The 17,957-nt window shown below is 28.6% G+C and overlaps 1 protein-coding gene across 1 annotated transcript; it reads left to right on the top strand.

The window, feature by feature from the left end:
• Positions 1-7,368: 7,368 nt before the first annotated feature.
• LOC131657492 (putative F-box protein At3g16210) lies at positions 7,369-8,553 on the top strand. Its single transcript, XM_058926882.1, has one exon. It carries the CDS (start codon positions 7,369-7,371, stop codon positions 8,551-8,553), a length of 1,185 nt encoding a protein of 394 aa, XP_058782865.1.
• The last annotated feature ends 9,404 nt before the right edge of the window (positions 8,554-17,957 follow it).

The raw sequence follows: 17,957 nt of genomic DNA, 5'->3' as shown, positions 1-17,957 counted from the left end.
TAAGTTTCTTTTAGCACTGAATTTTTTTCAATTCTCACGATCTTTCAAATAAAAATTTGATATATTTCTTTTTTGTTAATATTTTGATGCTCACTTTTTTTTGTTTTTAATTTTTATTATAATTTTTATTGTAAGCAAGATAAATTAATAAGAGAATTAAGGATTCTCAATCTCGATTACAAAAAATGAGACAAAAGTTTGGCAACAAAGAAATTATAATCCAATTGCGACTTAATATAAATAAAACAAAGGATATTTGCAAAATTTGTAAAAGTTATAATTGAGATGAGTAATATTTCCGATGAAAAATTATCTCCAAATCAAAGCATTAACGTTCCAAATCACATCTAAAACGTTCTAATCTTCATTTCTAAAAAGTATGTCGTTCCTTAAAAGCCACATATTTCAAACAGTCGCCAACCAAATTATATGTACTATAACTTTGAAAATTCTTTTTGTTTCAATTTTTTTATATTATTGTTTCAAAATCACTCTTATTTATGTCTAATGAACTTCAATCAATATAATTTTTCAATAGTCACAGTTGCATTTCATACTAAATTATAACATTTTGATTCTCGAAATTCTCATGGATAAGAATGTCTCAACAACTGAAACATTTACTATACTCATCCAAATTTTGCAATTTGTTTGGAATGGAGAACAAATCTTTGAGTTCATCAACAACTTTTAAGAAGATTTAGCGAAGTATGGTTAGAGAGGGTTACTTGTGTGAGTAACTTTTTTCATTAAATGTTTGTCTTTATATGCACCTTTGCATTAGGAAACTTAGAATGAATTTAAAAAGGTTTTGTGCATTGAAAACAGATTCTATGCTTCGAAAACAGGTTTTCATGCATCAAAAGTGATTTTTTTTATGAAAAACAGGTCCATGTGTCGACACATGTGCTTGTATTTTAAAGCATGTAACCTCTATTTCTATGCGTCAATACATAGTAGAAAATTTTCATTTATGTGTCGACACATATGATGAATGAGTTGACACATGTTATTCATTTTTAAAGCATGTAGCTTCTGTTTATATGTTTCGACACATGACCTTGAATAGGTCAACACATGCACCAACATTAGTCGACACGTGACTTATATGTGTCTACATATGTTGCGTTTTCTTTGAAAACTATCATTCTTTTTCAAACTAATAAATTCTCATTTTTCCACCAACTTGCACACATATAAATACTTCATACATGAATCATTTGAAACTTGATGAAACCATAAATATACAAAGATTTCTCTTCATCTTCAGCCTCACATCTATGCATACACACAAACAAACTACACATAATAATTTGTTGTTTGAGTGTCTTCTAGATTTGTGTTAATAACGTCCAATTTAGGTTTGTGTATCAGTAAATTGGGTTGAGAATCTTTGGAGGTTTCATTCGGAAAACTTTTGCAGTACGAATTCAGTCGAGTGAAAGCTTCAACGAACGGTGAGTTCGATTGAAGGAGTAGCGTGAGAGGGAGGATAGTTTGAAAATCTTGGACACAATAATTCACAATTGGATTCGCAATTGCCTTGCCCTTTTCGCTGCACCCCCTTTTTATCAGCTTTGCACCCCTTTCCTTAAGGACATTATTTCTTATAATGTATGATTACTAGAGATAAATTAAATGGACTAGAAAAATAATTAATCACTTGTTAGAGAATTAACTGGGGTTTTCCAAGTTTATTTTCTATTAAGTATATTACCTTAAAAATTTAAAGAATTTTGTAATTCTCCCATATTGAAGTGAATGTATAATACAAAAGGAGGGTCATATCTCTGAATAGCTTGATGCGAGAGGAGATCCAAAACATTATTCATTATCTAGGGAAATGTTTAAATTTTTTTTCACCAAAATATACTTTCCAAAGACATTCTTGACCTTCAAGATCATCAAAATCAATTTTTTTATGGAACCTTTAAACTTGTGCTTTGCACAGTCTGGACTAATATCTTAGGTTCTTGTAGCTGTAAAGTATACTTGTAAAACAAATCAAATTTTTAGTTTTGGTACTCAAATATTTTTGGGTCTTCTTGCATTAATGGATTTAAGAGTTCTTGAGCTATCCCCTTTAGTCCATCTTAAATTATGCATTTTATAAAAGTAGAATGGTTCAAAATAGTCATGCTTATGACAATGATTACAATTATAAATGGGATGACTAGATTTCTTCTTATCATGACATGACTAGATAAAATTAAATCCAAATTTTCTTTGTCCTTAATGAATTTATCTAGGGTTTCTTGTAAATTACTAACGTCATTTTTTAACGAATTACATGTTTCACATTAACAATTGACTTGTAATATAATTTAATTCATTTTCAAGAATTTTATTGTTATTTTCAATGAATTTAATGTGATATTTGAAGTCAACGATATTTCTTGCTAATTTCTAGTTTTTTTTAACTAAGTTTGACACTTAATTTAAACATTTGCTTATAGGTCAAAGGTGTTATCTTATTATTGCTTTCTTTGTAGGTATAGCTTTGAAACAATGTGATTTTCTTCCTCTGATTTTTTTAGTTGATCTCCTTGAAGTTACTTCATGTGAATCCTTTGGACAAAGCTTTGAATAAATCTCTGCATAAATCTTTGCATGAATTTCTAGATGTTCCTTCAATTGATTCTTCATATGTTGTGATGCATCAAAAATTTTGTATATTGAAATGAATTTTTGATGTGTTAATCTTCTCCATGAAGTTTCTCAAAAAGAAGGCCTAAAAGTAGGTATCCTAAAAAAAATATGTAGAGAAGACAAGTCATCGGAACAAAAGCATATATGCTTTCTCAAAGTTATGTTCATTAAACCTACTCTTGAGGCACGTGGATTCTCCTCTTTGTTTTGTTACTAGATAATTTCGTTAGATATTGATATTCTGAATATAAAATTCATTTTAAAATAATAAAATGTAAAAATAATTATATAAATGGTAGATGTTTGGTATCATTCAACTTAGAGTATTAAGTTGCTCATCAAATTATTACATGTAAAAAAACATAAAATGGTAGATATTTGGTATCATTTAAATTTTTTTTGACGGGGTATCATTCAACTTAGAGTATTAAGTTGTTCATCAAATTATTTTACTGTAAATTATCCTCCACTTTGCTTAAGGGTCTCTTAGGGGTGGTTTTTCTTAGGAGGTGGCTTCGGCTTCTTTTTAGATTTCTTTCTTTTTCTTTTTTGCTTTGAATCGCAAATAATTTTCCACGCTTGTCTACCCTTCTTTTAAGGCTTGAAACGCCTAGGCTATATTTTTTTTTATTTAGATTTTGAATTTGTAAAAATTGTTGTGAGAAGTGAGACAAGCTAAGTGCTTCTTTTGACAAATGTGTTTATCTTTTTTACTCGTGCATAGGGTGTATAAGGGATGTTAGTTGGGCTGAGCTTGGTTATATTCTGATAAAGAATAGGAAATTTCGTGATATAGTAAAGAACAGTGTAGAATTTCCCTAATACGGTGATGGGAGTTTCTTATAGATTGAGACAGATGTACTTGCAAAGTTAACACTTAAGCATTCAAGTTAGTGATTTCAGAAAGATGAAACTTGCAAGAATGAATTAATCCTAGTTTAGCATGGTGTAAAATAACGCTTATATATGGACGTAAATTGAAATAGCTCTCGGTGATTACAGCGTCGAATGTGGGAGGTTGTTGGATTGACTCTAACAGTTGAGATGGGCACATAACTAAGTTTCAGTGTTTGTTCCTACAATGAGGGTTTACCAGTTTATCATTTTTGAGCGAGGACAATTTTGGATTGGTCTAGTTTTATTGGACCGTTTGGCCAATTCGACACAGTTTCCCCCAAGTCTATACTGTCGGACACGAAACTAGGATTGTTATAGAATTGTTGAGATTGAACTCCAGTTGGATACAGTTGCCCACATAGTCATGGTTCTTCGTGTTAGGGGGAGAGGACAGTGGCATGTGAATGGGAGTAGGTGGTCTAGTGAACGCGCTTGTTAAAGAAAAGAGAGGAAAAAACTAGTGTAGCTTAAGCACAAAATTAAAGAGAATTACTGTCCTCCCAAAGCTAACATACCTATGGGACCAAGAGTTAAGTCCCTGCTAGATCAAATTCAGCAGAGGTTCTCAAGTAGATTTCCATCTTGGGATTGCCTCTAACTAGTTAGCGAAGGTACCAGAACGAGGGGTACTCAATCTTACATTGCAGAAAGCCATAAACCAACTAAAGAAAAGAGAGATCAACATTATTTTAGTACTAGATGATTTTGTTAGATATTGATACTCTGAATATAAAATTCATTTTAAAATAATAAAATGTAAAAAAAAAATTATATAAATGATAGGTGTTTGGTATCATTCAACTTAGAGTATTAAGTTGCTCATCAAATTATTAAATGCAAAAGAAAGAAAAAACATAAAATGATATAAAATAGTAGATATTTGGTATCATTCAATTTTTTTTATGGGATATCATTCAACTTAGATTATTAAGTTGTTCATCAAATTATTTTATTATGAATTATCCTCCACTTTGGTTATGGGTCTCTTAGGGGTGTGTTTGGTTCGAGATAAATGGAGGGGAGAGGAGGGGAGGGGAAATAAATTTTTATAATAAAATGTGTTTGGTATAATTTTTAAGGGGGGAGAATGAGAGCAAAATCCCTCCAAATTACACATTTTGCATCCCTGTTTCGGGGGGATTCAGAGGGGAGGGGATAGAATGTGACCGTTGATATTTAATAAATTAATATATTTACTGAAATATCCCCAGCTATATCTTATTATTTCAAAATTATAATTTTCTTGCGTGTTTCAGCTTCTTTTTTGTGATTTTTTTCTATTGCTTCTGCCAATTTATTATAATTTCTCTTTACCTTTTAAATTATTATTTTTATTTAATAAAGATTATAATCACTGCAAACTTTTTATTTTTATTATAATTTTTATTTTTATGTTTATTTATAGGGATAATAGGTATTTTCCCCTACCATATAGGCAAGATTCAGTTTACCCCCTATTAATTTTTTTTTTTGGATTACCCCCTTGAAATATGAAAAGTTCTATGACTTACCCCCCTAGGACCCCTCTGTAAACTTGTTTTTTTTTATTTACCCCCCTGATTTTTCACTGTTTTTTAACGTTATTTTGGTTCCAAAAAACTATTTATAAAATTTTTACTTTTAAATATCATATCACTTATATTAAATTTTATTCTAATTATTATATTAATTAATTAATCATATATTTTTAAAAGTACATTTGAATTTAAGATGGTTGGTATAAATGAGAGACAAATTATTTACTTAAAAGGAAAAACAATAACGCTGTCCTGACACCCCATTTTGACACCAACACTTACATCATATCCTATATGCGCTGTTTACCGTATTTATACAAAGAACAATATATTTTTAAAAGTAAATAATATATTTATGAACATTACTCGTGAACAGTGACTTTTAATGATAAAACAAGGTTGAATAATGTAATATAAAAAATTGATTAATGAAGTGATAAAGTTGATTAATCACTTTTAGATATTAAAAATAATTTAGTAGTAAAACATAATTGGTTAATGAAAAGTAAAAGTTTAGTTAATGAAATGGTGAAGTTGGTTAATAAATGTTCAGATATCAAAAATAATTTTAATAGTAAATAAAATTGATTAATAAAAAGTAAAATGTTGGTAAATAAAGGTAAGAAGTTGGTTAATAAACGCAAATAGTTTTTAGTAATAATATAAAGTTGGTTAATGAAATATAAAATATTGATTAATAAAGTTATAAAATTGGACTCGCATGGTACGAAGGTTTGAAGAATATAGAGTTCGAATCCAATTACTAGGGTCCAATTCTCTTAAAAACTTGAGTTCATAAAGCCAAAAAGAAAAACACATAAATTATGTAAAAATATTAAAGTTTTATAATAAGATTTTTTCTTTACCCACCTCCCTATGGGGGTCACCCCCAGCGAAAACCTCATTTTACCCCGCTTCGAAAATGCATTTCCGAAATTTTTTTTTTCTAAATTTTTCCAGACTTCGGAAGTGCATTTCCGAAAAAATCCCAAAAATTGGGATTTTGACTAATTCGGAGATGCATCTCCGAAACAACAAAAAAAATCCAAAAAATTAATTTTAGGATATTAATTAATTCAATTATCATAAATTTGATATAATTTATGAATAATGAATAATAATAATTATATATTTTGATATAATTTATGAGTTATGAATAATAATTATTATATATTTCTATTTTGATTCATATTTTAAAATTTAAAATAATTTTAATTAAAATAATTAAAATAATTTCACTTACAAAATGAGTTATAATTTTTTATTTATATATTTATAATAATTATTATATATTTATATATTTACAAAAATAATTTAAAAAATGAGTGTTTTAATTTATATATTTATATATTTATATAATAATTATAATAATTATTATATATTTATAAAAATTATTATATATTTATATAATAATTATTATATATTAATTATAAATATACTTATACATTTATATAATAATTATAAAAATTAAAACAACGAGTGTTTTAATTTATAATATATATATTATATTTATATTTATATATTATATTTGATTTTAAATAATTCAAAATTTACTTATGGAATTAAGATGTTTTTGATTTATATAAATTAGTAAAATAATTTTTAACTTTAAAATTGTTTAGGAAATTTTATACCTATTAATTGTATTGATTCACCTTGATTTTATACCTATTAATTGTATTGATTCACCTTGATTTTAATTTTTTAATAATTATTGAATTCTTTCGGAAGTGTATATCCGAAACATTCCAAGACCAATTTGGTCTTAGAATATTTCAGAAGTGTATATCCGAAGACACCCCCTCCCAAAACAAATCCGGAAGTGTATATCCGAAGACACCCCCTCCCAAAAAAAGGTGTTTTCGGAAATGCATTTCCGAAAATCCCAAAAAGGGGTGTTTTCGGAAATGCATCTCCGAAAACATCTTTTTTTTTCGTATTTTCGGAAGTGCATTTCCGAAATAAGACAAATTTTGAAAAAAAAATAAGCGTTTCGAAAATGTATTTCCGAAGTAAGAGTATTTTGGATTTTTCACCAGAGGTGGTCAAGAAAAGAGGGAGGTGGGTAAAGAAATTTCCTTATAATAAATAACTCTACTATGATTGTGACGTGGTTACTTTGTTGTTTTTTATAATGCATAGCCCTAAACCTTTTTCTTTAGAAACCTTCCAGGCATTGCATGGAATCATATTTTGGGTGTGTATATAAATTTCAAATACCTAACTAATTTGATTAGACCTTCCTTGCAGTGTGCAGCGCCACTCTCTTGATCCTTTACGGCGTCGGTGCTATTTCGTGGTGATGATGGATATAACACTGACTGATTCAAATGTTCAGGTGAGCAACCATATACCTGATGATATTATCTTCTCTATTCTCTCCAAACTTTCTCTCAAATCTTTGAAGCGATTCGAATGCGTATGCAAACCATGGTCTCTATTATTTGATAGCCCTAGCTTCATGACTATGTACCGCAACTATTTCTTATCCAAGGATCATTCTTTTTATGATGATATGTCTCTTCTCCTACATTTGAAAGGCGAAAATGCATTATACTCTCTTTCCGGTGAGAGATTTGAGAATATGGTTAAATTAGATTGGCCAAAGCTTTCTCTGAGAGATGGGAGAAACAACTACTTTTTTGACGTTTTGGGTCCGATTAGTTTTAGCGGCACTCTTTTTCTCCAATATCATTACATTGGTGACGATCGAAAATTTATCGCATGGAAACCGACTACCACGGAATTCAAGATTATTTATGCTGAATCTTATAGAAATTCCAACGTTTGGTCGGATCAATATCAAGTTGGTTATGATCATGTTAAAGATGACTATAAGATGATTAGGCGCACTCATTATTTTCCAACAAGTAATCATGGGATTTCTTCCTTCTGGGAGATATTTAGCCTAAACAATAAATCTTGGAGGAAAATCCATGACTCTTTTCCTGACTCGTATATATGCGGTGAAGAAGTGTACGTGGATGGAGTGTCTCATTGGTGGGAAAAAACGAAAACATTTACATATTTGGAGTCATTTGACTTCAGCAAAGAATCTTTCATTACAACACTCATGCCCTCTTACACAGATGATGTTTTTGTTTTTAATTCGATCAAGTGGACGAGGAAGAGAATTTTGACGGTGTTAAATGGATCTGTTGCGTTTATAGTAAATTTTGAGGAGACAAATACATTTCATATTTCAATTTTGGGTGAATTGGGTGTAAAAGAATCATGGATTAAACTCTTTATTGTTGGACCTTTATCTTGTCTTAAGACTCCGATTGGAATAGGGAAGAAGGGAAATATATTGATCAGAAAGAAAGACAACAAACTAGCTTGTTTTGATATAAGTACCGGGACTATTGATGAGATTGGTGTTACGACAAAATCTCATGGGAAGATATTATTCTATAAAAAAAGATTTCTTTCAAATGGAGGAATATATAGTAAATTTTCTTCTTGTTTTCACCACTCGGAAGCAATATGATTATGGCTACTTGAATTTTACCTTGTACGCAAAGTGGCTTGTCAGATGCCCATATCTTTGTTACTATCAAGCTTAAGCGAAATTAAGAAACAGTTTGATGATAAGAATTTTTGCTTTATCAATATTATTTTGAAGGCTTACTCTCTTAGTTCATTTAAGTATGCAAATTGATAGGATTTTTATTTCAGTTTCAATTGTATGAATGATCTTTTGCCTTTACTCAATTGCCTCAGATTTTTTGTATAAATAGGTTATATTTGTGAAGTTTGATAAATCTTTGTTTGAATTTCATTTCATTCTACTTGAAGTATCAATGCTTAATTTATGCTTTAGTTTTTTCTGAGATCGCTGCTTTCTGTAATGCATAAGTAGAAAAAGATTCATTGATTGGAAATATACATATTCTTGCTTGTATTTGTAATTTTCATTTACACCCTGCAAGTAACAATAAAAATATTGAACTTTATTTAGTATCAAAAATAAAACTATAATAAACTTTTCTTCTACTTTACACCTTTATACAATTGCCTTGTGATCTATCAATTGCCCTGTGATTCAGAAGTTCTAATATCATAGCAACTAATAACAACAACTCTTCAATGTTATCAATCTTACACCTACATGATTGAAATGAGCATAAGCCATATCTAGCAGTTGAAAACATAAAATCGAAAATCAGCATGACATGATAAAAGGTTGAATTACTTGTCATTGACATATGATGTTTTCTGTAATTTTTCAATAACATATGAATTAAGTGTCTCACTCTATAGTCGCATCTATCACTCTGAGCTTGTCGTTCAAATTATTGCATCCAGCTAACTTGTTGTCACGGAGTTAATTTGTTTGATTTCACTTCCAAAACTTCTCACTGCACTAGATAATATTGAGAAACTCAGCTAAGGATATAAGAAGTAGACCTACAATAATTTATGATGATCACATCAAAATTATCACAAAAAAGAAAATATATTTGACACAATCCATGACATGTTTTTGCAACAATGGTAAACCACTCACTGCTCCCTTTTGACGTAATTCTTCTAATTGATGGAGTCTGTGCCATCGAAGAAGCTGTTGCAGCCATGGTTTTAAATTGCGGTTGCGGATGTTGCGATTGCGGTCACTGCGCTTGTTGCGATGCGCATTGCGGCCGTTGCGACGTGAATTTTTTAAAGGAAGTATTTGAAATTTTATATTGAAAAACACTTAATTTTATGTTTTTTCATTATATAAAAAGTAAATTGAGTTTTAGAAATCTAATATATTGATTTTTGATGAAAATACTTAAAAAAACATGATGAAAATTGTTCGATGGGATTCTGAATACATCCGGAGGCGAGATTTGAAAATCACACCGCAATTGCGGTCCGATGCGGTTGCGGAGGCAACCGCATCCGCAATATTGCGGGTGCAATTGCGGTTGCGGACCGCAATTTAAAACCATAGTTGCAGCTGCTGCAACACGTATTCTGCAGAATAAAATTTATATAACAAAATAGGGTTTAGAAGCACACAACAACATTTAAAAAAACATGAGCATCAAAATATTTGAATCAAGTTTCAACAGTCTCAAAAATGTTCATAAAACTACTAACTAACCTGACGTCCACTGTGTGAAACAGTCGCACAACACTCAAGAACCATAACAGGATTTCTAGAGAGTTATCAAAAAAGTTGATAATTTAACGAAATTAAACCAAAATTAAGCTAAAATAAGAAGACGTGAGGGCAATTACAGTGCGACAATATCATAGAAAAAAATGAAACTACAGCAACAACCTTCTCATCCATTAGAACCATTTCCATCGCATAATATTTTTTTTTTTGAATTCATGTCTGGCACAAACCATGAGCGAATCACTTGAACAACAACATCCTATGATTCTTTTGCCGAAGTAATTTCAGTAACGAAGTCACGTCTTGCAACAGCCATTGCAAAAGATTGAAATACCTGAGAGAAGGATTCGACGGACATGAAAATTTGGAGAAGAAATAGGTCATATTTATACATGTAGAGTAAATAGAAAATACAAAAATTTGAAAGACATTACCTTCAAAGTCCAACCTTTGACATTGATGAAACATTTATTAGGTTTTGGGAGATGAGAAATAATGCATTAAATGGATTGCATCGTGAAACTAATTGAAAAAAAAAAGGCATTTTAGACACCTTTCTAAAATGATATATATATATATATATATATATATATATATATATATATATATATATATATATATATATATATATATATATATATATATATATATATATATATATATATATATATATATATATATATATATATATATATATATATATATATATATATATATATATATATATATATATATTAGCATATAAAAGAAACTCTAATTAAATATTTGAATTTGAAATTCACATGCTCCTCAAATAATATTAATTACAACAGTTCATTCAATTACAATTCAAATAACCTGAGAGGGTTGGCCTAGTGGGAGGATGCTTCGGTCTCAAGGGTTTGCTCCCCTTGAGGTTCTGAGTTCGAAGGTGCCTAGAACCAACTTTTGGAGGCTACGTGGGACAGTAATGCGGCTATGTGGGGTAGTAACCCTCTCGGGTGGATTAGTTGGTACGGAAGGAAGGAGATTAATCTATAAAAAATATTATAATTAAAATGTTTGATTTTGAATTAAGTTTCTATTATTTATGTATTTAATTTGAACTATGTCAGTTGTATAATATATTATATTATCTTTTTATAATCAATTAAACGTATTATTTTTATATTTTACTAAAACTTAACATATAATTATATTCGTAAAAAACACGTCGGACGAGTATTTTTCTAGTTTTATAGAATTTATTTGATATGCATCAACAATTAAATGTAAATATATTATTTCACACGGTCAATTAATTATAACCGTTGAATTTTTAGAAGTGTTTGACTTTTGCTTTAATCATATCTGAATTACAATGACTGATAAAATGAGTAAAAATTACCTACGAGTAGGATAAAAACTCACTAAATGGGTATTGGCATGGGTAGAGGAGACAAAGGGGAGGCTCGCTCTGTGTAAGCCCCTCCAAAAGCGGGATGGGGCGGGGCGGGCCAACTTAGACATCCGAGTTTAAAAGTCAAGCGCCCCCCGTTTACTAACCTGTTGGCGGGTTGGCGGACCGGCCCGCCAATTTTTTTTATTTTACAATTTAGTTTATTACATAATTTATAAATTTTGTAATCATTTCCAAAGAGCCCACCGGCAAAAGATATTTTTTAACAACGCATAATAGAACTTCAACATGTCTTAAGTCCAAACAGTTCAAAAAATAAAATAAATGAAGACCAATAACAATAAAAATGACTCAAGCACGATAAGAAAAATGTATCAAAATAAATAAACAAATAAGCAACACATATCATGCTATTTCTATTTTAAAACCAACTACAAAAAGAATCTACTGGAAAATGAGACACTCCTTCTAAAATCACCTTATTGACAGCTACAACACCATCAATCGAAATTCTCCCTTTAAGAAAGGTTAATTGGTTAAGACTAATCAACTTGTCTATAACCGCTCCCAATTTCTAATCTGAGGCCGAACTTTAACAATCAATTTATAAAGAGATGTGTCTAAAATCACCTTAAAAAAGTTGGATTTCTTAGCCTTGGGAACTATAGTCACAGAAAATGAGTAAAAAACTATGAGGAAGATATGCAAACTATTAGAAACTCATCAAACATGGTAGAATAATATTCATGTTAACATTGCTAATGATTTCTTGTTAGACAAATTAGATGCTTCTAGACTTAGACTTAAATTTTCATCTTCTTCGTAAGGGTCTTGATTTGGTCTCCGTATTATTGTTCTTTTGGTTTTCATTTTATTGAAGTTCTCTTTTACTTAAAAATTAAACGGTTAAATGTTATTATTATTTTCTAAAATTAAGTCACTGCATGATATTATAATTATCATATTACTAAACTATATCGTATTGGTCTTGTTGAGTTACTCGAGAGAGATGTTACAAGGATTTATGTTTCTCGGGTGAGTTTCTTTTAGTGTTTTATTTTGTTCTAGGCTTCGGCTTTCCCCACTCCCAAGAAAAAAATTTATATTGTTGAAAAGGTAAAGCTTGATTTAAAATGACTGGAAATTATTATTCTCTAAAAGTAGTTGTTATTATAGTGACTATATTAATTAGTTAATTATATATATATATATATATATATATATATATATATATATATATATATATATATATATATATATATATATATATATATTTAAACGAGACGATTCAAGTGATAATGTAACACCCCATTTCTACCCGGCAATTATAATGCGGAAAATATCAGAGTATTTAAAAATTTCTGGACAAACAAATGAGGCGTCACATATTCATTTAACAATAAATCACATCATCGCATTTAGCGGATACATAGCACTTTCTTTAATCAATCAACAAATACTCAGCATATAATACTTTTCAAAACAAAATAACTTCTTTCATTAGAACATGGTGGAATCATAGTTCTCAATCTTTAAATCAATAACATCTTATTCAGCTAAGATAAAACAATAAACAACAACATCATAACATCATAAATCGTTCCCCCGAGTGCTACGTATCAGAGCGACAACTGACTCGATTAACGATAACTAAATCTTCATACTTGAATACCTGCACGTTACCAATATAACGGCAACGGCGAACAAGAGAAAAGGGTGAGATATCAAATCATATAAGTGAGCGTATGATAAATTGTATATTAGGATTCAGACATATATAGTTATCACATCACCAGTATTAATATTGCCATACACTTCATACTTTCACTAATTCACAAATCTCACATACTTCTCATCGCATCATAAGTCACACTACTTCACATTCGCATCAATTATATATAAACATATCAGTCATTCACTTGCAAGTCAAATCATGATGCATCACGAGTATAAATTACAATTTTAGTCTCAAACATCACCGCATATAAGTCATACATCTAGTCACAAAACATCACATATAAGTCACACCAGACATATTCACTTAATCGCATTCACAAATATTGATATCATCATACTATTCATAAAATCATCAATACACATCTTCACATACTTCCATCATTTAATAAGTCACGAAATACAATCACGATATAGTCACAAAACATCACAAACTACGAATCACATAAGACACATGGGACATGACTCATGTATATGCATGTGGTACCAATCGGAGCTTCAGCCCCCGTCACCAATTGCCCGAATCTGAGGCACAAGGCATAAGCCTTCGTCATTAATTTGCCCATCCAGGCCGTCACAGAGTATGCATATGAACGTGACTCGACAAAGAAAAACATGCACAACATACTCATCACAATCACACATCATCACTAGGCATACGCCCACGTCACTTATAATTACCAATTATTAGAGGTAATTCAACGTCACAATTAATCATTCATCTTCACTTAGTCACAAAATTATAATCACAGATATATACAACATCACGTGTTATCAATCATCACAAACATCGTCATGTTTCAACACATCATCGCAATTATACAACTTCTCATATAAACAAGATAATCACAATTATCATCATGGTCGGCACGTCATCACAAATCAACACATTAAGTCAATTCACATTAGCCTCATAATTCTCTATGAATTATTATTTTAATTAACTCACTAATACACTATCAACTAACCAAAATTATTCACCTAACACTCTCTAATTAATCAGATACATCACGCGTCACTACCAATTATCTAATTTCCGGCTAAATCTTTAATATTCACGACTTTACGAATTTTTGGGTTATACTCCCAAGTCACAAAACCTAACTCAACCGATTAGTTCGGATACAAGTCTATTCTTAACCGGTTATTTGATTCATTCGGTTAAATTCTCAAGATACTGTTATTTACCGACAACCGAATAATTAATCTAAGTCTAAGTATTTTCCAATTAAATAGACTAATTGAAATTAATTCACTACTAATTTAATCAACTCATTAATGTCTCAATATATGAATTCAATTCACTATTTCATTTCTATTTCTAACATCTAATGCTCAATCACATAATTCACTACTTTACTTAATCAACTATTAAATTATAAAGACAAACATAAACCATCTCTTTAAATTATCAATTGTAGTTGTGTCTCTCATGTCTTTGCAACTCATTAGCAAGAAACCAAATATTTATATTTAAATTTATTGAACATTATTCAATCATTAATTAATGGACCGATTAATATCACAATTTCAACAAAATAACACCACCACGTTAATGTACTAATTAAACTTAGCTACCACATAAATTTTCATCAAATTCCGATCAACTAATTATACCACTTAATTCGACTATTTCGATCAAACGGAACTGTTTTGTATTATATAATTAATGTTGTTATTTAATAAAATCCAAAACGTGAAGCACATTATCCAAAATGAGTCACTGACTACATTACTAATACTTAATACTATTGTTGATTAATTAATACTATATTATTCTAGTTTATAATTTGTCTATATATATTGCAAGTGGCATAAGGATGATTGGAAGTATATGTGCGCCGCGTCGCAGCATATATGAATGCCAGCTGCCGCCGTCCCCACAGTTGGCTCACCGTCACCACATTTTCCTAATTTATTGTCTTTTCAGATTCAATATAGCAGCAACAGCAATAGAAACACACAGCATTTACTCAAACTCATACAAGCAACGGCAAAAACTACATAATTCATAGATTTTCAATTTTCCAGCAACAATTAAACACATCAATGCAATAACTCTACACACCTAATTCCCCACATACAATTGTTCATGAGCCCCATTATAAGAAGAGAACCTCACCCTTACCTTATCAATTGAAACAACTCAATGGGTCTCCAATTGCTCTTCCGATTTGGTACCATGAATGGAAATCTTCAAGCTCATTCCTCTTCTCCAAGACTTGCCTCTTTCTCTTCAAATGACAACACACCTCTTCTATCTCTAAAACCCTAATTTTATTCTTTGCAATTGGGCTTAGCCTTCACACTATTTTTCACAAACCAACTTAGGCCCAATAAGATAATTAATCCAAAATAACCAATACGTCACTTAATAATATTCCATCAATGTAATAATTCCGACTTATAAATAATATTATTCTTAATATTATTTTCCGACTTCAATTTAATAATTCCTAATACGCTCTTAAATAACACCGGCAATCCAAATTGGACCAATATATCATATTTCCGGTCTAATCTTAATTACTCAGAAAATTCCCAAAACTTCAAATATTGTTCCAATAATATTTCTAATGCTGAAAATATCAAAAACTCTTGATTAAATATCAATCCGCTATCCTGAACTAATACCGACTAAATCATCTCAAAATACGAAAACTTCACTAAACACTCTGAACGTCTAGATTAAGCGGATAATCAAATTTCCGGACGTTACAGATAACACTTGATTATTGTGAGAAATGAGAACAATTGTTCCTAACCATTAAATTTTGATTCAGTAAAATGAATGGATTAGATTGCAATCTCATTCTATAATCCTCTTTGATAATCATTACCAAAATCAATTCATATTATATTTTAAGAAACAAAATATTTGATACTTTTTAAAAATAATAATAATTAATTAGAAATAATTTATAGATGATATTTTTAATTTAATTAATAAAATTCAAATATTTATTATCGTTGTATTCAAAAATTAAAATTATCATGTATTAATCAAAATTGTTAATATAATCATATATGAATAAGAATAAAAAATGAAATTAAAATATTAATATAATATATTTGTATAAAAACAATTGGTATGATTATATACTATTCAAAAGTATTTATATCTATAGTTTTTGTATAAAAAAACAAATAATTATTTATTAATTCTAAACGTTAATATATAACAATATTTATTGCCTATTGAATATATTATAATGACTAAATACAATAAATATGTTTATTAATATAATTTTACTAGTAGTTTAAATAATTATATAATTATATTAATCGTTATGTTTTAAATAAATCTAATATATTTATATTATATTAGAAGTAAATTTTTTTAGATTGAAATAAATTATCTTTAACAGATTATTATTATTTTCAAAAGTATCAGATATTTTAATTCATCACCATGTAACTTATTAATATTTGGAACTTAAGAAATAAAATATTTAATTAGTTTTGAAAATAATAGTAATCCATTAAAAATAATTTATATATGTTAGTCTGTGAATATTTTATCGATTTAATATATAATTGTTTTAATTTTTTAATACAATGATAATACATATTTATATATTAAATTTTAAATAAAAATTGACACCTTTCAAATTCACAAGTATTTATCAAATTAAATTAATAATATATTTTATAGTTGACATTTTTCATTTAAAAAATTATATAAATATGCATTATTGTTAAAATAATCATATTTCAATCTATAAAAATTTACTTCTATTATTATATAAATATATTAGATTTATTTAAAACGTATATATTAATATAATTATATATTAATTTAAACTACCAGAAAAATCATATTTATAAATATATTTGTAATATTTAGTTATGATAATTTTTTCAATAGGCAACAAATGAGATTTTAGAATTAATAAATAATCATACAGTTTTTATGGATACAGAAATTTTAGATATAAATGCTTTTGAATGACAAATAATCATATTAATTGTTTTTATATAAAATAATATATGAATATTTTAATTTTACCAGTAATTTTGATTAATATTTGATTATATTAATGATTTTAAATAATATATGATAATTTTAGTTTTTGAATGATATTATAATCTAATCCATTAATTGTTCTCATTTTTTACAATATAGAAGTGTTCTCGAGTCGTCCCTTCCTTAGACAAAGTAAAGTTGGATTTTAAACCATTGGAGTAAATGAGAAACAAATTATTTCATAAAAAAGTTACATTTAAGAGTTGATATTTTGTACGTGATGGATATTTTTCATTAATTTATGTGAGATTTAGATTTGGTTTAGGCATTTTACATTGAAGCATACTACTTTTTAAATTTGAATATTTTTAATAATAATATATTTCTTTTGTTATATCAGAATATTATATATTAAATGTTATTAAATGTTATTATAATTTATATATAATTTATTAATCATATTTTCCAATAGTACACTTGAATTTAAAATTGTTGGAATAAACGAGAGACCAATTCTTTGCTTCAAAAAATTGAAAATTATTTAGATTTAGTTTAGACGATTAAATTGAAAACAGATTATTTTGTTTTAATGTATAGAAAATTTCTCCATAAATATGAGCATGAAAGTAGCAATACCAAAACCAATTTGATTAGAAACCTTCCTTGCAGTGTGCAGCGCCGCTTTATTGTTCCTTCGTGGCAGAG

The sequence above is a fragment of the Vicia villosa genome, linkage group LG3, assembly GCF_029867415.1.
Source record: "Vicia villosa cultivar HV-30 ecotype Madison, WI linkage group LG3, Vvil1.0, whole genome shotgun sequence".
In the NCBI taxonomy this organism is placed as follows: domain Eukaryota; kingdom Viridiplantae; phylum Streptophyta; class Magnoliopsida; order Fabales; family Fabaceae; genus Vicia; species Vicia villosa.
The sequence above is the reverse complement of the archived record's forward strand: the minus strand, read 5'-3'. Positions and strand labels throughout refer to the sequence as shown.

What these genes read in the sequence shown, in the direction of transcription:
- LOC131657492 (XM_058926882.1), top strand. Translation starts at nt 7,369, where the DNA reads ATGGATATAACACTGACTGATTCAAATGTTCAGGTGAGCAACCATATA.